Genomic DNA, 22354 nt, shown 5'->3' with positions numbered 1-22354 from the left:
TTTTTCTTTTTATCTTACCAACTGCATGGTTGACCTAAAAGTCTAACAACAAACAAGCGGAAGCAAATTGAATCAAAAGCCACCCGGAAAAAAAAGAGCCAAACCCGAACCCGTGAAATCCAAACCCGAGTGCAACCTCTAATAGTCTAATCTAGTGACGTTCTATCGAAATTCCTCTTTACGCAACACGTGTCGGCAGTTACGTATATGTAATGATATATTCAATTGCCACCCCGCCATTGCCGCGCACACTCTCCTCCCTAGTCCCTTTTTTCTTTCTCACCATCTCCGTCCACTCCAAACGTCATCGCTTTTTATAGATATGGCTGGGAAGTTCATGAATGCGGTTCAATATGAAAGCTATGGCGGAGGGGCAGCTGGATTGAAGGTTTTTGATTTTCATGAAAACCCAATTTTGTACATTGATTTCTTATTAGGTCTTATAATTTGCTAATATAATTAAAAGCTATGATTTTCGATTCAAGTAAACTTGAGGTTTCACATGTGATCCAAACGCAGCATTACAATGCCTACATTTGATCACCATATAAAAAGTTATTATCTGGCGTCCGCTTTTCATTGTTGTCGTCTATAATTTAGATTGGTGAATTGCAGAATTGGTGGTTAGTTATGGCGGTGCACTGATTTTAATGATCTGGTTTTAAAATGAAAATGGCTTTTCATTGCTTTTTTTTTTTTTTTTTTTAATTACATGACTTTTTGTTTTAGCATGTTGAAGTTCCAGTGCCCTTACCAAAGAAGGAAGAAGTTTTGCTAAAATTAGAAGCAGCTTCTATAAACCCAGTTGATTGGAAAATTCAAAAGGGGTTGTTGCGGCCTCTTGTTCCTCGCAAGTTACCTTACATACCTGGTAATAAAATTTTGCCTTTTATCTGATTTTACACAATCTATTTGAGGCACACTCTTGTTTGATTAATTATTTCTTAGAAACGGAACTGCTTTGCCAGTTTTATATATACACACACAAACAGCAACAAATTTGGAGTATGTTTTAATTGGTAGAGCTGGAATTTAGAAGAGACAAATGCTATCAGTATGAAAAATATTTATTTAGATGATATCTCAGGTTTAAAGAGAAATTCGAATTAGTAGTAACTCATGATTGGGTAGGAAGCTTAAAAGAAAAAGAAAATGGATGGCTTCGTTAAGGAAACTAAATAGAGTTGTAGTGAATTTGAGACATCAATTGGGAAATTTTTTCTGCTCATGGACATAAACCGTTGGATACATTGCTTTCAGTTGTTTCAGATATTAAGAAAAAAGATTTAATATTTCTGATAGCTAATGAAAAAAAAAAAAAAAATGAATCAGTACAGAGATTTTCTCATTCATCAAAATGCCCTGCTTATGGCACAACCTATTACACTTACAAGAAATATTCTCTGTTATGGAGTAGAGTTTGGTAATTTCGCCGTTGTATTATTATTGTTTTCCTAACTTCTGTTTGATTTGGAGAAAATTGAGATCTTTTGGGTAATCGAAGCTTGAAAAAGATGCAGTACAGATGCTAATTGGTTCAATTACAACCTTGTAAAACTCCAAGTTAAATTCTCAAAGGGAATGATTGCTTCATGTTATTTCTTTTGTAAAACATACGAAATTACATACATATCTGCTTGTATGTTGTATGTTGGTTTTAGCTAAGAAGTAATTATTATCTCTTGAAGTTTTGTGGTTTTCTTTTTCTTATTAGATTCCTTATCTCTTGTCAATATTTTGTTTGTACTATTGTCGGAACAGGTACTGATGTGGCTGGAGAGGTTGTGGATGTTGGAGAAGGTGTTACTAATTTTAAAGTTGGAGAAAAAGTCATAGGTGTGCTTAACCATTTAGTAAGTGATAGTCTTATCCTGTTTTTTCTTTCCCCTCTTAATTTAATTGAATTTCTATACTCTAAACTCCTATGACAATGGAACCATTCCCCTTTAATAAAACATAAACTGAAAAATACAAAGATACTGGTGTCAGATGATTAGTAGAGTTGGAAAATTCATCTATAAAAGTTGGCATTGGCTCCATGTCTTAAATCAATCAGTATGAATGAAAAGCTGCAGTATGGAGAGGGGGAAAAATATGAACAGATTTTTCGAAGAAGTGAAGAGAATAAATAATCTTGTCTTCAATAGAATAGAGAGAGGAAATAGGTTTGAATCAAATGTTACATTTCTCATATAGGTACATGATATATATGCTTTAAAGCTACCAATGTTATCCTTAAAATCGACCATTACTACTAATGAGTTTTAACTTAGTGATACTAGATTTGACTTTAGGTTGTGAGCTTTCAAGTTGGAGTCGTAGCTGGAGCAAATTAACCAAAAGAAGAAAAAAGATCATTAATATAATTTGCAGATCATGGTGAATTCTAATTATGCATTAGTTTGTACATTAATTGACAGTGTCTGCAATTTGATGCAGTATGGGGGAGGATTTGCTGAGTTTGTTGTGGCCAAGGAGAGCTTGACAACTGAAAGGCCACCAGAAGTTTCAGCCGCAGAAGGTGCAGGATTGCTAGTTGCTGGTCTCACAGCTCACCAGGCTGTCACTCAAGCTGCTGGGATCAACCTTGATAAAACCGGCGATCCAAAAAACATTCTGATCACTGCTGCTTCTGGCGGTGTGGGTCATTATGCAGTTCAACTAGCAAAACTCGGAAACACGAATGTAACAGCCACTTGTGGTGCACGTAACATTGAATTTGTGAAAAGCTTAGGAGCTGATGAGGTTCTTGATTACAGGACCCCAGATGGGGAAGCACTTAAGAGCCCATCTGGTCGGAAATACGATGCTGTGATACACTGTGCAACAGGTATTCCTTGGAAGACATTTGAGCCTAATTTGAGCGAAAATGGGAAGGTTATAGATATAACCCCAAGTCCTAGTGCAATGTGGACTTTTGCTCTAAAGAAGGTTACATTCTCTAAAAAGCAGTTAGTGCCTTTGCTTTTGAGTCCCAAGGTTGAGAACATGAACTATCTTATTAAACTGGTGAAGGATGGGAAGTTGAAGACAGTGATAGATTCCAAATATGCCTTAAGCAAGGCAGAAGATGCTTGGGCTAAGAGTATGGATGGCCATGCTACTGGAAAGATTATTGTGGAGCCTTAAGGTACTAATAGCAACAGTTATTTTAGTTTCTCATCAGCTGAAGTATTCTTCTCACAATGTGAAAACTGGAGCAAATTGTTTCCCTTGACCTTTCTAGTTGGCCAATCTTCTGAGTAGTTCTATGTGGTTTCATTAGCTTGCTTTATTTTATTTTATTTTATTTTTAAATTTATCTTTTTATCAATTCGGATTATATTATAATGATAATAAATGATAGGAATTATCATTTTCTTTACTTCTTTTAGATATTGCAAGTTGTTTAATTAATTATTTTCCCCTTGTGCTGTTTTCCTCAAATTGGTCAAAATTATATTTCTGAAAAATGAGGCTAAGAGTATTAATGGCCATGCTCTTGGAAAGATCATTGTTTATTTTGTGAAGCCTCAGATATACGATTAATGTACCTGAATTGCTAAACTATTTACTATAAGAAAATTATTTATATTTTTCAAAATATTTAATAAATAATTTATAGACTAAACAAAAAAATTTAAATATAAAATAACAAAAAAAAATTAATTTGTTTGTGGTTTATATGAGTTAATAAGATTTTTATTTTTATTTTTTTAAGATACAACCACCTAAGTTAATAAATAAATAAATAATAAAAATAATCTACATTTTCTATACATTTTTTTTCTCCTATTTTCCATCCTCCCAAACAATTGATTTGGCTTTGAAAATCCATTTTTATCCTTTATTTTATCATATTGTCATCTCGATTATTTTTTTTATTGAAATGTAGATTTAATTATTCACAGTATCAAACGATGTTACATCTTGAATAATAGCCGAAGAGTTTATAGACCATTTGATCGAACCAGACATAAAAACTAAGAGCTTGAGCAGGTATATGAACTATTTGATTTACTGACCTCCTAATTATAATAAAAGATAACCATTAAAAGTGAAAATTAATTTTATTTTTCATTGATTTGATACTTATCTTATGGATGTAATAATTTGGTTGTTTTTAATTAGTATTAACGAGCTATTGATCTTAGATGCATTAGATAATTTATTTCTTGATAATTTTAATTGTAAGAGAGAGATATTTATCAATTTCTATAACCATGCATCTTTCCTTTATTATTAACAATTTCAATCCTAATAATCTCTATTATCTACTAAATCTTTATCCTTTTTACATAGGCTAATCCATAGCTTTGGTCTTTCCATTAAAGACCATCTCTACCAATTGTAGCAACTCTAAGAAACGTATCATAAAAAGAACACCATCTTAAACAAATATATTTTCCTGATAGAGTCGTCGGTGGCTTGTTTTTTGCTTGACAATGGCATTCAGTTGAAAAATATTTTAATTACTTCCTATTTATTTATTTGCGCATTACCGTAGGTAAATATTTGTTTAATTAAATGTATATATAATTAATAATTAATACAAATCGATGATAATAAAAAAATGTAACTATTCACATGCACGGGCAACGTTAGTATCATTTTTATTATTTTAATTATTACATTTTTACTATATATTCTTTTAGGATCAGCTCAACTAATCAAATCGAATCAGTTTGATTTCGGTCATCCGAATATATTTTTATGACAATTGAATTTAAAACCGAATGGTATAATAACTAATCCAAATCAAATTAATTTGAGTTAGATTCAATTATTTAAAATAAAATTAGTTATATTGAGTTTAAAAAATAAATTCAGATAGTTATATATGATTATTGAATCAAGAATTAAAAACTAAATGGTTTTATATATTCAAACTGATCGGTAACTAAAATTTTCAAATAACTATCTGAATCCGACCAAAATGAGTCGATTCTATTGGGTTCTTGGTTAGAAACCAAGAATTGCTGTCCTACACTCTTCCCTCATATAAACATAGTATTATTCTATTTTTAGAAAGATTAAAAAATTTAATTAATGTAATTTGAAGAATTATATTTTTCATAATGAACTTTATATTTATAATAATGTCACACAATTTGATGCTCTCTCTACCAAAGAATTTAAAGAAAATTATGAATACTATAACAAATTAAAATAAGAGTATATTAAAAAAAAAAAAAACCAAATGGATTGTACTAATGCATCGCGCCTGGAAACTTGAATTTATTGGGAAAATCGCTATTTTCTCGCCCTTCTAATCGGCTTCAAGTAGGAACAAATAAGAAAATAAAATAATGACTGAGAAATTAAAGAGATTAAATAACACGATAATTTAACGTGGAAAACTCCACAAGTGGAGAAAAACCATGGCCGTTGCCAAACGACAACCAAGAAAAATATTCACTATGTGGCAAATTGTGACAACCATAATTATAAAATATTTTTCTACCCGACACCCTCAAAACTCTCCAAATATTTTATACTTTAAAAGACTCTAAAAGACTTACTCTAAATTCCTAATATAAAATACATTCAAATATTTTCTGTGTTTAGAAAACTAAATATTAGCTTTATTTTATAACTAAATCTACCACCCTCTTTTACTCTTGTTCCCAACGTGGTATTGAGCAATTTTTTTTTTTAATTGTTTTCAACAAAGGCGGCTAACAGGATTTGTATCGTGGGGCCACGTTTACATTCGACAAGCGACAATGACAATGTCCGCAAAAGAGGTTATTTGTTAGAATATGGGGTCTTTTCAGTCATTTTAGAGTGCCATATAAATTTATATGTACAAGCAGTTGCCGCAAAGCCGCACCAAACACAAAACAAGATCGAGACCTATTTGTTCTAAGTTCTACTTGTCTCACTTCTTCCATCTCTTCCGGAACCTACCACCCTTTGTGTGTTCAAACGGCGTCGCATCTTCTGGATATGGCTGGGAAGCTAATGCACGCACTCCAATACGATAGTTATGGTGGTGGAGCTGCTAGTTTAAAGGTCAGTTTTACTTTAAATTCAATTACTTTTAAGTCATACTTGGCATTAATTAGCTGCTTGTTAATTATTATAATGAGTGATTACTAATATTATCATCTAAGATTTGTTAATGTGTAATCATTTGTTATCATAATAGTCCATTTTAATATGTATATATTGATGAATCTGAGTTGTGTTCCAAGTGAAAAATCTTATAACTTTAGTATAATCTCAATTTTAAATGCTCAATTATTTCAAATAATTATTTGTCTTGAACAAAGGTTAGCACTTTTTTTTTTTTTTTTTTTTTTTTTTGGTAAAGTGACTATGTTTTGACTCATTTGGTATGAAATGTGGATGCATAGCAAATTGAAATGATAAGTCAAATTCAACCCATGCCCCACCTAAACAAAAGAAAATGCTAATATGAAGTTTTAGTGATGTTTAACCTTGACTATTTGATATGTGGCGTATATATTATATTTTTATGATTGTTGGTTGGTAAATTCTTGAAATCGTATCACATATTTGTTATGCCCTCTCGATAGATTAAAATAATAATTACCGTAGGAGAATAATCAAAATGACACACCGAAATTTAATGTGGTTCATCCTTAGTGCTGCATTCACGGGACAAATTCTGAATTTTTCTTTCACTGTTAAAATAGTAGGCTTACAAAGAGAGTAATACAAAAATAGTGGCACTCAAAGTGTTTCCAAAAACACCCCAAAATAATTTCCTCACTATTTTTTCTCTCCCCTAATTTTAGAAAAACCTTCCTAAAACTAAAAAACTCTTTCTAAGTATGAGTTATCTTCTTCTTGTGTGTTTGATGAAGCAAACTTCTCCTCTATTTTTAGGAGAAGTTAGGGTCCCAATTAAGTTGGCACACCACTTACACTCAAGTGGACACACCACTTTGAGTTGGCACACCACTTGCACTCACGTGGATACACCACTTCTTCATAATTGTTGTGGATTCAACATAAGTGGGCACACCACAACAATATTCAAGTATTTAAAAGTGCTTGTAAGCAAATATTAGTTACTTTGGTATAATTGAACTTTTTGCTTGTTGCAGCATGTTGAAGTTCCAGCGCCCGCCCCAAAGAAAGATGAAATTTTGCTGAGGTTGGAAGCAACTAGTCTAAATCCAATTGATTGGAAAATTCAAAAAGGCATGTTGCGGCCTTTTCTTCCTCGTAGATTCCCTCATATTCCTGGTAAATGAATCTTCATTGATGGTTATGTTACTATAAGCCATTTCATATGCTATTTTATTTTAATTGGGGACATGACATATGTGTCTCAGCAGAATATTTCTTAGCTCGGATTGCATTAATATTGTTTAGGTCTGTTAGAAGCTGGTCAACTACACATGCGTGTGCGCGCGCACACACACAAGCACAAGGAAGAAGGAAAGGAGAACTCAACTATTAAAAACTTATTTAACTATCCAACATTTGACTCAAAGTTGTAAACTAACTAACAAGGTCATTATAAATTGACAAAATTTAAACTGGTATTTTATTTTATTTACCATTTCAAATGCTCCCCATGCTGCAATTACTTTGCGAATATTATTTGAGGGAAAATCCCATGTATTGTTAGCCTTTGGGTTCCATTAACTTATGCATAATTTGACTGATATATATTACCTGAAAGTGAGAACAATTGAGATTTGGGATAAAATTTTTTTTTCCTGCGTTTTTTTTTGGTGCAACAGGTACTGATGTGGCAGGAGAGGTTGTAGAGGTCGGATCAGGAGTAACCAATTTCAAAACTGGCGATAAAGTTGTTGCCATGCTTAGTCATGCTGTGAGTGCTCTATCATTGATTAATTGTTATCTGTATTGTTTCCCATCCTTTTCACTTTTCTGAGTCCATCTTAGTCCTTGGGTTCTAAGATAGTAATGATGGATTGGGAGTATCAAGTCATTAAATAAAATTGTAAGTGGCTTAAGTCAGTTAATGTGGATGAGTAATAGAGGGGAGGCAGTTGAGGGGAAAAAGATTTGAGATAAGAAAGGCAAGATATAAGAAGTGTCATGACTAATTGAAGATTTCATGTTTTTTAAAAAAACTTAGGGAGTGCTATATTTGATGAATCATTTGCAAGCATTTGGCAACAAATAGCCAAATTATCTTGTCTCCGGAGTGGCGAATCTTGGGATCTTCAAAATTTTCCAAGCAAGGAAACCAGTGAAATCACTAACCTTCATCATGAAATAAATTATCATTAGTGAAACTTTCTGCTTCATGGCAACTCAGTCCTAAAAGTGAAGTTAAGCAACTCTTCTTTGGATGTGTCAGCTTCAATCAGATGGAGAGGCATATGCTCAATGTCATTGATCAGCTGCAGCCTTTGGATAATCAAATTTGTCAAAGTCATTATGAAAGTTCAGGAGGTTTTATCATGCTGCAAGATAGAATAAGAGCATTTTACAAATTAATTTGCTTAGGTTACTGCTTCTAGATTCTGTAAACCATTTACTACTTGCTGCAGGTATTGGTTTTGGGTGCCACATGTTATTGATTGCATAATTGTAAATCATGGTGGTTTAGTTTTTGACGCTATTGACCACTTTGAAATTTGATCTTATCACACCAGTTAATTGATGAAGCCAAATTGAAATATGTTTTCCTCTCACTTCCTTTGTTGTTTATGCTTTTTGTTGATCATGAAAACAAAGAATGCAGGTTTTTTTTAGCAATTTGCCCATCATCAATTGTTACTATTCTTTATATTTGTTCATGTCTCTCCCTCTCTTTTTGAACGTTTTTATGGGAGTTGGTTTGACTCGTTTTTAGCGGGACTTGGTCAATGTGGCTTACATCATTTTAGTTCTTCTGAAAACGCTTAGGACGGGGTGAAAGTACAATTGTTAATATTTTTTCATCTATATTTATCTCCTTTCCTGTTAGTAATTATTTTATGTCATGCTACCAACAGAATGGGGGTGGATTAGCTGAGTTTGCAGTGGCTGGGAAGAACTTGACAGTAGCAAGGCCGCCTGAAGTCTCAGCAGCTGAAGGTGCTGGGTTGCCAGTCGCTGGTATCACGGCTCACCAAGCTCTCACTCAAGCTGCTGGGATCAAGCTTGATGGAAGCGGTGACCAGAAAAACATTCTTATCACCGCTGCCTCTGGTGGTGTGGGTCACTATGCAGTTCAACTAGCAAAGCTTGGTAACACACATGTGACAGCCACTTGTGGAGCTCGGAACATTCAATTAGTAAAGAGTTTAGGGGCTGATGAGGTTCTTGATTACAAGACCCCAGAGGGAGCAGCTCTAAAGTCTCCATCTGGTCGAAAGTATGATGCAGTGATCCATTGTACTAGTGCTATTCCTTGGAGTACTTTTGAGCCTAATTTGAGTGAAACTGGAAAGGTTATAGATATTACTCCTGGTGTCGCTGCCTTGACGACTTTCGCTCTAAAGAAACTTACTTTCTCCAAGAAGCAACTGGTGCCACTACTTTTGGTTCCCAAGGCTGATAAGCTGGATTATCTTGTTAAATTGGTGAAGGAAGGGAAGCTGAAGACCATTATCGACTCGAAGCACCTTTTGAGCAAGGCTGAAGATGCTTGGGCTAAGAGTATTGATGGCCATGCTACTGGAAAGATCATTGTGGAGCCTTAGATAAAAGTATAGTCCTTCAATTGCTAAACTATCGATTACCATAGATTCAAAGATGTGTGGATTGTATTTGATGATGATGAGATATGGATTGTATAGTATTTAAAGATGACAATGATGTGTGTATCTTGCTTTGTACTTTTCTCTTGAATGCTTTTATATAAATGATGAAGCTTAGAATTTCATTATTTTCTTGTTCGACTCTGTTGTTTGATGTTTGATGCTTCAACCGGTGCAGCATTTATTTGAATAAAGGTTGCGAGTCCGTGTTTACATTAGACCAGCCGTACAAAAGTGATATTTGTTAGAGATTGGTGATGCTTTTGTCTTTGCACAATACCCTGCCATTACAGAACGAGAAATCGGAGGTTCATAATGGTCAACGCAGAACCTATCAAGGTCAAAGTCAAAGCTTTTGGGTTCTACTACCGCTTTTCTACTCTCTCCCTCTTCCTTATATTTATGCAAACGCTATACTCTCCCTCCAAACAGCATCAATTCTTGTGGAGATGGCTAGGAGGCTAATGCATGCTGTTCAACACGATGGTTATGGTGGAGGAGCAGCAGGACTAAAGGTCACCTCTAATTTGATCATTTTTTTAAAATTAATTATTATGGTCATAATATGCTCTTATAGATGATTAATTAGCTGCTTCCTCTCTGTTAGTGTATGATCTGATATTATTATTACGAATACTAGGATGAGGTTTAAATATAAATAATCTAAGCGGGAACAACACTACCAATTAAGTATTTTAATCTGTTTTTTTGCTTGTTGCAGCATGTCGAAGTTCCAGTCCCCACTCCAAAGAAAGATGAGGTTTTGCTAAAGTTAGACGCAACCAGTCTAAATCCAATTGATTGGAAAATTCAACAAGGCGTGTTTCGGCCTTTTCTTCCTCGTATATTCCCTCACATTCCTGGTAAATAAATCAATTCCTCTTGTTGGCTATATTAATAACCCATCTTCAACGCTCTTTAATTTACTTATGGATATTTTCCTCTTTAAGTTCTGAGCATAAGTTCAATCCTTCGACAAAATTTTCTCTATATATGTTTTATGCGGACACTATTTTAAATCATTTACATAGAATCTCGTGTGTATAAAACTAATCGACTTTTATTGGGTGCACCATCCAATTACTCACAAACCTTGTTGTGGTGGTCCCACTTATGGGACCCATATGGATAAAATAAAGAAAAGAGAATTCAAAATTGATGGCTTTGAATTACGGCACACGGTTTTTATGCGGTGGACGCGTTAGACATGAACGCGTTAATTATACGTATCTCAGTCCCTATAAATAGAGGCACTTACAGCTCACAAAATACACAGCAGAAAGAAGAAAAAAAAAATGTAGAAAGAGTTATCTAGTTTTAGCAAGGATTTCCTAAAACTAAGAGAGTGAAAAATAGTGAGGAAATTATTTTGAGTTATTTTTGGGAAACACTTTGTGTGTCGCTATTTTTGTATTACTCTCTTTGTAAGCCTACTATTTTTAATAATGAAAGAATTATTTGGAGTTTGTCCCGTGGACGTAATTCTAAACAATTAAGGGTGAACCACGTAAATTCTGTGTCACAATTTTGATTATTCTGTTACGTAATTATTCTCATAATTTTATTGACGGGCCTCTAACAAGTGATATTAGAGCCTAAGGTTTTGACAGGTCTAGCTGGTCAGATAGCGGTACTGGATCTGTGGATATATTTCAAAAATAAATATACCACGATGAAGAGAAAATTACGACGAGTCCATTGGTGCTGTTCGCTCGGAAAGACGTTGCAAAATCGACTTAGTGATGTATAGTAAAATAGTAACTCAAAGTTGATGGTGAACAGTACTAGCGTTACTTTGCTAACCCGTCACTCTTACGCCCAGCAATATTCATATATAGAACTATGTACGAGTACATTTACTATTCACACATATAGTTACTATTCTCGTATACTATTACTATTTCTGGTCACTATTCACGTATACGGTTTCTGTTGGTGCTAATATTCTGCGCAAGTGAAAACGGACAAGCAAAATGATCAGTCTAAATGGTGCAAATTACCATATATGGAGAAATAAAATGAGAGATCTCCTTATGGTAATCAAAATGCATTTGCCCGTGTTTAGTTCAACTAAACCAGAAGACAAGACTGATGAGGAATGGGCTTTCGAGCATGCATTCAAATTTAGTCTCAGTTGACAGACTTGATGATGAAGGTTTCTGTAGCACCTTCAGAAATAGTCAGTGGAATCTCACAAAAGGTTTGTTTATGGTAGTCAAAGACCCAAAGCTGTACGTGATGCATGCGAAACTCTCCCAAGACACTTTGAATGTAGCGGAGAATGACAGTACAGTTGAATTGTGGCATAAACGACTAGGCTACATGAGTGAGAAAACTCTGGCAAGAAAGAACGTAGTATGTGGATTGGATAAAGTTCACCTAGACAAGTGTCCTGATTGTATGGCGGGAAAGCAAAACAGAGTAGCTTTCAAGATTACCCCTCCTTCCAGAATGAAGAATGTATTAGATCTGATTCATTCAGATTTGTGTGGACCATTGACGATGTCATATGGTGGAAATCGATATTTTGTGACATTTACCGATGACCATTCTAGGAAGACCTGGGTTTACACATTGAAGTCAAAAGATCAGGTGTTAGAAATATTTAAACAATTTCTAAACCTAGTTGAGAGACAAACAGGCAAGAAGCTGAAGTGCATCAGGACAGATAATGGTGGAGAATACACTGGGCCATTTGATGCTTTCTGCAAAGAGCATGGTATTCGACATCAAACGACACCTCCCAAGACGCTACAACTGAACGATTTGGCCGAGAGAATGAATAGAACTTTGATGGAGAGAGTCAGATGTTTACTCTCACATGCAAAGTTGTCTAAAGGTTTTGGGGTGAAACTCTTCTTACAGCAGCTCACCTTGTGTTCCTCTACAGTATGATAATCCAGAAAGAGTATGGTCAGGAAATGATGTTTTCTATGATCATTTGCGGTGTTTGGTTGCAAAGCCTTCGTACATGTCCCGAAGGATGAACGGTCTAAGCTTGATGTCAAGACTAGACAGTGTGTATTCATTGGCTATGGCCAAGATCAATTTGGCTATAAGTTTTATGACCCAATCCAGAAGACGATTATAAGAAGTAGTGATGTTGTATTTGTTGAAGATCAGACTATTAAAGATATTGAAAAGACTCAGAAGCTGAGTACTAATAGGTTTGATGAAGACTCAACAGACATACAGATAGTCCCTCCAATAGAACACAGACAAATTGGAGATGAGGAAAATGTTCCACAAGAACAAGTGTCAGAGTTAGAAAATCCAGAAGTTCCTAATGAAAATGAACTAGATGAAGATTATGGTGTTCATGTTCAACCACCAGCACCGGAAGGTTCTCAAACATTAAGAAGATCTAGTAGAGTTAGACAACCATCTACTAGATATCCAGTCAACGAGTATGTATTGACGACTGACGAGGGAGAACCTGAAAGCTTTGAAGAAGCTTGAAAGATGAACACAAAACGAACTCGATTGAAGCCATGCAAGATGAAATGAAGTCCTTGCATGAGAATGAAACATTTGAGTTGGTGATGTTGCCTAAAGGCAAGAAAGCTTTAAAGAACAAGTGGATGTTCAGGATCAGGCAGGAAGAACACGACTCCCAACCACGATTCAAAGCTAGACTCGTTGTGAAAGGATTCAATCAAAGAAAGGGTATTGATTTTGATCTTTTCATCAGTTGTGAAATGACATCTATTCGGACAGTGCTCGGAACGACCGCCAATTTTGATCTGAAAATCGAGCAAATGGATGTAAATACCTTCCTACAAGGAGAGGAGGAAGAAATGGAAAAGATTCCATATGCTTCAGCAGTTGGAAGCTTGATGTATGCCATGGTTTGTACGCTAGATATTGCTCACTCAGTTGGAGTAGTGAATCGGTTTCTTTCAAATCCTAGAAAGGAACATTGGGCTGCAGTGAAATGAATTTTCAAGGGGAGCCGTGTCGCGGCAGTCAAGATTACAGAAGTGTGTTGCTCTGTCAACAACTGAGGCAGAAGGAGTTGCTGTGGATGAAGAAATTATTGAATGAACTTGGAATTCATCAAGAAATGTATTAGATATTTTGTGACAGTCAAAGAGCAATTCACCTTGGAAAGAATTCCTCCTTCCATTCAAGATCAAAACACATTGATGTTAGATATCACTGAATCAGGGATGTGTTGGAGATGAAGCTGTTATAGTTTAGGAAGATCCATACAGAAGAAAATGGATCAGACATGTTGACGAAGATTCTTTCAAAGGAGAAGTTTGAATACTGTCGGTTAGCTGCAAGAATGATGGTGGCTAATATTCCCACTAAAGTGTGCAGGGAGAGAACTGTTATGGTGTGCCCACTTAAATGGGACTCACATGTGTAAAAGAAAGAAAACAGAATTCAAAGTTGATGGCTTTGAATTACTGCACACGGTTTTCAGACGGTGGACGCGTTAGGCATGAACGCGTTAGGCGGTGAACGCGTTAATTACACGTCTCTCAGTCTCTATAAATAGAGGCAGTTGCAGCTCACAAAATACACAGCAGAAAGATGAAAAAAAATATAGAGAGAGAGTTATCTAGTTTTAGGAAGGGTTTCCTAAAATTAGAAAAGAGAAAAATAGTAAGAAAATTATTTTGGGATGTTTTTGGGAAACACTTTGAGTGTCACTATTTTTGTATTACTCTCTTTGTAAGCATACTATTTTGGAAAACACTGTGCTACTGGTATTCCTTAGAGTACTTTCGAGCCTAATTTGAGTGAAAATGGGAAAGTTATAGATATTACTCCTAGTCCCAATGCCATGATCACTTGTGCTCTGAAGAAACTCACTTTCTCCAAGAAGCAGCTGGTGCCACTTGTTTGGGCTAACATTGATAAAGAGAGTATGGATTATCTTGTTAAACTGGTGAAGGAAGGGAAACTTAAGGCCATTATAGACTCGAAGCACCCTTTGAGCAAGGCTGAAGTGCTTGGGCCAAGAGTATTGATGGCCATGCTACTGGGAAGGTCATTGTGGAGAATTAGATAAATATGAACAGCGCTGTAATTTAGGCATGGCCACGGTTCCGGAACCGGCGGTTCCGGTTCCAGAAAAGCTGGAACCGGAACCGAACCGAAATGGTCCGGTTCCGGTTCCGGTTCCGAACCGTTCGGTTCCGGTTCCGGTTCCGGTTCCGGTTCCGATCCGATTACAAAACCGACAGTTCCGATTGGTTTTCCGGCGAATCGCATAATTTTAAATTTTAAATTTTGGATACCGGTTTAAAAAAAAATTTTATGTGAACATAAAAAATTAAAAAATACAGTTAAAAAATTTTAAAATATGAAGACCGGTTAAAAAAAAAATTATTTGAACATGAAAAATTTAAAAATACACCTAAAAAATTTTAAATTTTGAAGATCGGTTTCAAAAAAAAATTATTTGAACATAAAAAATTAAAAAATACACCTAAAAAAATAAAAAATACTTCAATTAAATTTATTTTTTTAAAGACTTGAATTGTTGAATGTTGAACATAATGATTTTTTTAAAAAAAATTTTGAACTGAATTTTTTTTTTTTAAGTTTGAACAAAATTAAAAAAAAAATGGGCTTGAACTTAATTTTTTTTTTGTTTAAAAAAAAATTAAGTTGCCTACGTATCCTCTTGGGGTTTAGAGGAATCAAAGCCCACGTAGTTCTTACTTACCTTATATCAATTTCACCCCTTTTTACCTTAATCGCTATTTGCACCACCGGTTGATGTTCCCGTTGAGGACCCATCGTATAAATCAAATAAATCTTCATTTTCTTTTGGATTTTCTTGGGCTCTTAGTTCGGCTTTGGTCCAATCATCCACGCACGCTTGTGCTTCTAATGAATCGGGTGTCATACGAGATCGTGTTTCATCAAGTATGTTACCTCCTTGACTAAAAGCTTGTTCAACCGCAACAGTGGAGACCGGAGCTGCTAAAATTTGTTTTGCAAGTAAAGAAAGAATTGGAAAAGTATTTGCGTGACGACTCCACCAATCTAAAATTGGAAAATCTGCATCTGCATAATTATCACCAAACTCAAAAGAAGTTGTTAGATAATTGTCAAATTCAGAAATAGAACTGGATTCCCTTGTTCTTTTTTGTCTTTGCAATAAAACTTGTTGAGCAACATCAACACCACTTACCCTTCGTGTTGAAAATTGTGGAATATTAGATTGAGAAGAAGTAGAAATAGAAGTAGATGAACTAGAAACTTGAACAAATTCATTATATAATTGCATAATATTTTGTTTAACTTCATGCACTAGTACATTTATATTAAAATTATCTTCTACATCAAGATTTAATACGTCATAATAAATAGTCAAATAATCACATAAAATATCCATTCTACATCTAGGATCAAATATAATAGCAACAAGATAAAGAGGTGGTATATTTTTAAAATAAGATAACCATTTTTTTTTCATTGAAAAAATACAATCTTTTAATAAATCATCATTTTGAAATTCTTGTAGTGCAGTAACAATATTAATACACATAGGTAAAAATAAATTAGATGTGGGATAATAAACTCCACTAAATTTATAGGTAGCATCATTAAAAATTTTTAAAATATCTAAAATTTTTGCACAAATCTCCCAATTTTGTGGATATAAATTAATATCCTCAATATTATTAGTAACAAAAAAACATAATAATTCTTTATAAGAAAAAGACTCGTTTAGTAATTCATATGTTGAATTCCAACGAGTTGGGACATCCCTTGGAAAACGTTTTGGTCTTTTATTATTTTCTTTACAAAATTTAGCCCAACTTTTCATCACTTGGGGATGTGTCCATAAATATGAAATAGCTTTTTTAATTGGAGAAATAAAAGAATCAAGAATTTTCAAACCATCTTGTACACATAAATTTAAAACATGGCATGCACATCTTATATGAAAAAATTTACCACCAATATTTGGTTCACAAATTTTTTTAAGTTCAATAATTGATCTAGTATTTGCAGAAGCATTATCAAATGAAATAGAAAAAATTTTTTTTGTCAACCTATATTCATCTAAAATTGAAACAATTACTCTATAAATATTAATTGCAGTATGTTTATCATCAAAAACACGAAAACCAATAATTCTTTTTTGAATTTTCCAATCATCATCAATCCAATGACATGTAATACCCATATAAGAATGCATTTGCCAATGATCACTCCAAACATCACAACAAATTGAAACACGAATTTTCAATTGAGAAAATAAAAGTTCTAACTCTTTTTTTCCTTTGTTATATAAAGAAATAATAGTTCGTTTTACAGTATTTCTTGGTACTCTTTTAGCACAAGGATTTAAAGCTTTTTGACAATAATTATTAAAACCTAATTTTTCACCAAAACTAAAAGATAAATGTTCCATAGAAATCATTTTTGCTAATTCTTCTTTTTGTATTTTATCAAAATATTTAAATAAAGAAAGGTTAGAAGCGTACCCGGAAATTTGTTGTTGAGACCGATCAACTCCTATTTTTGTTGGATGTTTTGCCTCCAAATGCTTCCAAAATGATCCATAGCCGCCCGCTTGTTTAAATTTATAAGATTTTTCACAATAATTGCAAATTACATCGTACATTTTCTCACCTTTGAATTTTTTTGTGAAATGAATGGAGAATATGTCGGAACTTTGTCTTGCTCTTCTAACAATTTTTGCTCGTTGCTCTTGCTCTTGCTCTTCATCTTCTTGAAATTGCTCATTAAATTCGGATTCTTGAGTTGGAATATCCAAATTTTCATTTGGAAAACCTTCAAAATTAAATTGGTCGGGAATCATATCATAGATGTCGTTTGTAGGGATAGATGATTCTCCAATTTTTCCCTTGCCCTTACCCGAATTTGAGTTTCCTCCACTTGCCATTATATAATAATAAAATATAATTTGGAAAATTGAATAAAAAAAATTAGAGAAAATAATTACTTAATAAGAGATATTGTAGAGTAGAGAAGAATAAATGAATAATATAGAGTAGAGTGCAGTATATTGTAGAGAGAGTAAGTAGAGAGTGTAGTATATTGTAGAGAGAGTTGAGATTTTTTTGTAATGAATTTGTAAATAAAATGAGGTATTTATAATAAATCCAAAAATTCATTTTTCCAAAAATACCCTTAAAACTAGTCGTTATATAGCCGTTTATGGCTGTTGGGAGGGGTAATTAAGACATTTCACAACAAAAAATAAAAAATAAAAAATCTGACAGTTACAACGGCTAGAACCGCCGGTTCGAACCGGTTCGAACCGGCGGTTCTAACCGGCCGGAGAACCGGCGGTTCCAGTCCGGTTCCGACCGGTTCTCTGGAACCGCCGGTTCTGGTTCCTCATTTGCAGGAACCGGAACCGAACCGGATTTTTCCGGTTCCGGTTCGTCCCGGTTTCGGTTCTCACCGGTTCCGGTTACGGTTCCGGGCCGGTTCGAACCGACGGTTCCGGTTCCCGGAACCGTAATTTGGCCATGCCTACTGTGATTGATGAACTGTTTTCTACTGTGAAAAGTGTGAGCTATGAGCTTTTTAGGTGTCTATTTTTAGGCCACAGTAATGTCTAAAAATAGCTGGCTCGAATCTAAGATCTTCATATGACAAGTAAAATAAGTTTAGCGTTTAAAAAAAACTGACTTTTTAACTTAGATTAAATCATTAAAAAAATTTTCATGTGAATAGTTTGAATTGTATTCTAAATCAAATTTTTAATTGTATTTAAAATTAAAATTTTTTTCATAGTACTATGAACTTCAATTTTAGTTATGATAATATCCCAATCGTAAATTGTATCCAATCTAATAAACAAAATGCTGTTTTCATCGGATCTATACTCACTTGAACAATACTTTAACAACTAATATTGGTCAGTAATTCAAATTCATAAAAAGCAAATAAAACAACGAATTTTAGTTGGTTATCAAGCTTTTATTTTGCCATTTTTTAAGTGTGGAATTTTATTTATGCTCAAGTTAGATTTCTTATTGAAATATGTTTTATTTATTACGGTGTCATTTTATTTTTAAATAATCATTGCTTATTGTGATATTATATAATAAACAGAATTATTTTTTTTTAAGATGAATATATTACTTTTATTTTAATATTTTATATAAATAAATAAATATATTTATTTATTTATAAGTACCGATGAAAAAGAAGTTTTATTTGCAAAAATATTAAATTAGGTACATAAAAATAACATTTTATTGTAACTAAAATTGAAATTAAGAAGGTAGAAGAAGAAAGTTTGAACCTACAGTGCTAATGGTTTAGCCTCTTATCTTAATCATGTTAAACTGAAAAAAGAGGAAATAATCGCCGCCAAGTCCAAATTGATGGCTTTTGTTTACTGTACCAAAGCCAGTTCGTTCGTCTCATCTATTCAGTTACAGCCTACTCTTTCAATAATTTTACTGTTCTCACTTTCCAATTCTATAATCCGTCCGATCAAACTAACAGTTTTAGCTCTGCATGTTGATTCAGACAACCAAACTTGCCAAAGCCCCTTTTGGACCTCTCGTCTTTCCTTCTCAATTCATCTTTTCCTCTGTTTCTTTAATATCTATTTCCAACCGGAAAAACCCGGAAACCGTAGAAGGCACAGTCTATTTTGTATCTTCTTTGGTTAACAAGCCTAACTGGGAGCGAAACGGCCACCTCAAATCTCTGGTATCTCATATGCCTCCGTTTGCAGTCCACAAGATCATAGAGCTGCATAATAATAACACTGAATTAGGCGTTCGGTTTTTCAAATGGGTTTGCAGGCAATCTACATATTGCTATGATATAGACAGCAGAATCCATTTGTTAAACTTAATTGTTTCCTCTAATTTGTTTGGGATTGCACATAAGGTCATAATTGCTCTGATTAAAGAGTGTAGTAATAGTGAGAATGATATGTTGAAGCTGATGGGTTCACTTGATGAATTGAGAGAAGTAGGACTTAGGCTGAACTACCCTTGTTATAGCTTGCTATTAATGGGATTGGCTAAGGTGAATATGGGTTTGGTCTACAAAAAACTGGTGGCTGATGGATTTGTTATTGGTAGAATTGATTATAGAACCATAATTAATGCTTTATGCAAAAATGGGTATGTACAGGCTGGTGAAATGTTCTTATGTAGGGTGTTGAGACTTGGATTTGATTTAGATACTCATATTTTTACTTCTTTGGTTTTAGGTTATTGCAGGGAACGTCTCCTGTCTGATGCCTTAGGGTGTTTGAAATAATGTCTAAATTAGATGGCTGCGAACCCAATTCAGTGACGTACTCTACATTGATTCACGGTTTATGTGAAGACGGGAAGCTTGAAGAGGCTTTTGGGCTGAAAGAAGAAATGAGTAGGAAGGGTTGTCTGCCAACTACTCGAACGTATAGTGTCTTACTTAAAGCTGTGTGCGATATTGGATTGATTGACAAGGCTATTAGTTTGCTTGATGAAATGGTTAGAAATGGATGTAAGCCTAATGTTTATACTTATACTGCTTTGATTGATGGGTTGTGTAGAGAAGGAAAGATTGAGGAGGCCAATGGGATTTTTAGAAGAATGTTGCAAGATGGGCTATCTCCTGGCATTATAACTTTCAATGCTTTAATCAATGGATATTGTAAAGAAGGACGAATTGTTTCGGCTTTTGAGATAATTGGTTTGATGGAAAGAAGGAACTGCAAGCCTAATATACGCACTTACAATATTATTTAGATGATATCTCAGGTTTAAAGAGAAATTTCAAATTAGTAGTAACTCATGATTGGGTAGGAAGCTTAAAAGAAAAAGAAAATGGATGGCTTCGTCAAGGAAACTAAATAGAGTTGTAGTGAATTTGAGACATCAATTGGGAAATTTCCTCTGCTCATGGACATAAAGCGTTGGATACATTGCTTTCGGTTGTTTCAGACATTAAGAAAAAAGATTTAATATTTCTGATAGCTAATGAAAAAAAAAAAAAATGAATCAGTACAGAGATTTTCTCATTCATCAAAATGCCCTGCTTATGGCACAACCTATCACACTTGCAAGAAATATTCTCTGTTATAGAGTAGAGTTTGGTGATTTTGCCGTTGTATTATTACTGTTTTTCCTAACTTCTGTTTGATTTGGAGAAAATTGAAATCTTTTGGATAATAGAAACTTGAAAAAGATGCAGTACAGATGCTAATTGGTTCAATTACAACCTTGTAAATACTCCTAGTTAAACTCTCAAAGGGAATGATTGCTTCATGTTATTTCTTTTGTAAAACATTCTAAATTACATGCATGTCTGCTTGTATGTTGTATGTTGGTTTTAGCTATGAAGTAATTATTATCTCTTGAAGTTTTGTGGTTTTCTTTTTCTTATTAGATTCCTTATCTCTTGTCAATATTTTGTTTGTACTTTTGTCAGAACAGGTACTGATGTCGCTGGAGAGGTTGTGGATGTTGGAGAAGGAGTTACTAATTCTAAAGTTGGAGATAAAGTCATAGGTGTGCTTAACCATTTAGTAAGTGATGGTCTTATCCTGTTTTTTCTTTCCCCTCTTAATTTAATTGAATTTCTATACTCTAAACTCCTATGATAATGGAACCATTCCCCTTTAATAAAACATAAACTGAAAAATACAAAGATACTGGTGTCTGGTGTCAGATGATTAGTAGAGTTGGAAAATTCATCTATAAAAGTTGGTATTGGCTCCATGTCTTAAATCAATCAGTATGAATGAAAAACTGCAGTATGGAGAGGGGGAAAAAGATGAACAGATTTTTCAAAGAAGTGAAGAGAATAAACAATCTTGTCTTCAATAAAATAGAGAGAGGAAATAGGTTTGAATCAGAAGTTACATTTCTCATATAGCTACATGATATATATGCTTTAAAGCTACCAATGTTATCCTTAAAATTGACCATTACTACTAATGAGTTTTAACTCAGTGATACTAGATTTGACTCCGGATTGTGACCTTTCAAGTTGGAGTCGTAGCTGGAGCAAATTAACCGATAAGAAGAAAAAAGATCATTAATATAATTTGCAGATCATGGTGAATTCTAATTATGCATTAGTTTGTACATTAATTGACACTGTCTACCATTTGATGCAGAATGGGGGAGGATTAGCTGAGTTTGTTGTGGCCAAGGAGAGCTTGACAACTGAAAGGCCACCAGAAGTTTCAGCCGCAGAAGGTGCAGGATTGCTAGTTGCTGGCCTCACAGCTCACCAGGCTGTCACTCAAGCTGCTGGGATTAACCTTGATAAAACCGGCGATCCAAAAAACATTCTGATCACTGCTGCTTCTGGCGGTGTGGGTCATTATGCAGTTCAACTAGCAAAACTCGGAAACACACATGTAACAGCCACTTGTGGTGCACGTAACATTGAATTTGTTAAAAGCTTAGGAGCTGATGAGGTTCTTGATTACAGGACCCCAGATGGGAAAGCACTTAAGAGCCCATCTGGTCGGAAATACGATGCTGTGATACACTGTGCAACAGGTATTCCTTGGAAGACATTTGAGCCTAATTTGAGCGAAAATGGGAAGGTTATATAACCCCAAGTCCTAGTGCAATGTGGTTTCATTAGCTTGCTTTTTTTTTTTTTTAAAAAAAAAAAAAAAACTATCTTTTTATCAATTCGGATTGTAAATATAATGATAATAAATGATAGGAATTATCATTTTTTTTACTTCTTTTAGATATTGCAAGTTGTTT

General features: G+C 34.2%; 3 protein-coding genes across 3 annotated transcripts; all 3 read left to right on the top strand.

Moving 5' to 3' along the window:
• Positions 1-208: 208 nt before the first annotated feature.
• LOC105644520 (chloroplast envelope quinone oxidoreductase homolog) lies at positions 209-3364 on the top strand. The gene is made up of 4 exons (XM_020683159.3): positions 209-388; positions 730-871; positions 1762-1853; positions 2440-3364. The coding sequence occupies exons 1-4, from the start codon at positions 323-325 to the stop codon at positions 3127-3129; spliced, it is 990 nt and encodes a 329-aa protein (XP_020538818.1). The 5' UTR covers positions 209-322; the 3' UTR covers positions 3130-3364.
• A 2428-nt stretch (positions 3365-5792) lies between these two features.
• On the top strand, positions 5793-9802 carry LOC105644529 (chloroplast envelope quinone oxidoreductase homolog). Its single transcript, XM_089719519.1, has 4 exons — positions 5793-5994; positions 7056-7197; positions 7701-7792; positions 8928-9802. Exons 1-4 carry the CDS (start codon positions 5929-5931, stop codon positions 9615-9617), a joined length of 990 nt encoding a protein of 329 aa, XP_089575645.1. The 5' UTR covers positions 5793-5928; the 3' UTR covers positions 9618-9802.
• A 158-nt stretch (positions 9803-9960) lies between these two features.
• On the top strand, positions 9961-22328 carry LOC105644955 (chloroplast envelope quinone oxidoreductase homolog). Its single transcript, XM_089719518.1, is given in 5 exon segments — positions 9961-10189; positions 10396-10537; positions 21062-21153; positions 21748-22186; positions 22189-22328. Coding segments are annotated over 5 exon segments (777 nt in total). The 5' UTR covers positions 9961-10123; the 3' UTR covers positions 22227-22328.
• Positions 22329-22354: the final 26 nt, after the last annotated feature.

This window comes from Jatropha curcas, chromosome 3 (assembly GCF_041381405.1).
Source record: "Jatropha curcas cultivar XTBG-Jc1 chromosome 3, XTBG_Jcur_1.0, whole genome shotgun sequence".
Lineage (NCBI taxonomy): Eukaryota > Viridiplantae > Streptophyta > Magnoliopsida > Malpighiales > Euphorbiaceae > Jatropha > Jatropha curcas.
Note: the sequence above shows the minus strand (reverse complement) of the source record. Positions and strands in the feature narration are given on the sequence as shown.

Coding starts and splice junctions, on each gene's coding strand:
- LOC105644529 (XM_089719519.1), top strand. CDS start 5,929: ATGGCTGGGAAGCTAATGCACGCACTCCAATACGATAGTTATGGTGGT. Junction 5,995..7,055: donor GTGGAGCTGCTAGTTTAAAG/GTCAGTTTTACT, acceptor TGCTTGTTGCAG/CATGTTGAAGTTCCAGCGCC. Junction 7,198..7,700: donor TAGATTCCCTCATATTCCTG/GTAAATGAATCT, acceptor TTGGTGCAACAG/GTACTGATGTGGCAGGAGAG.
- LOC105644520 (XM_020683159.3), top strand. CDS start 323: ATGGCTGGGAAGTTCATGAATGCGGTTCAATATGAAAGCTATGGCGGA. Junction 872..1,761: donor CAAGTTACCTTACATACCTG/GTAATAAAATTT, acceptor TTGTCGGAACAG/GTACTGATGTGGCTGGAGAG. Junction 1,854..2,439: donor TAGGTGTGCTTAACCATTTA/GTAAGTGATAGT, acceptor AATTTGATGCAG/TATGGGGGAGGATTTGCTGA.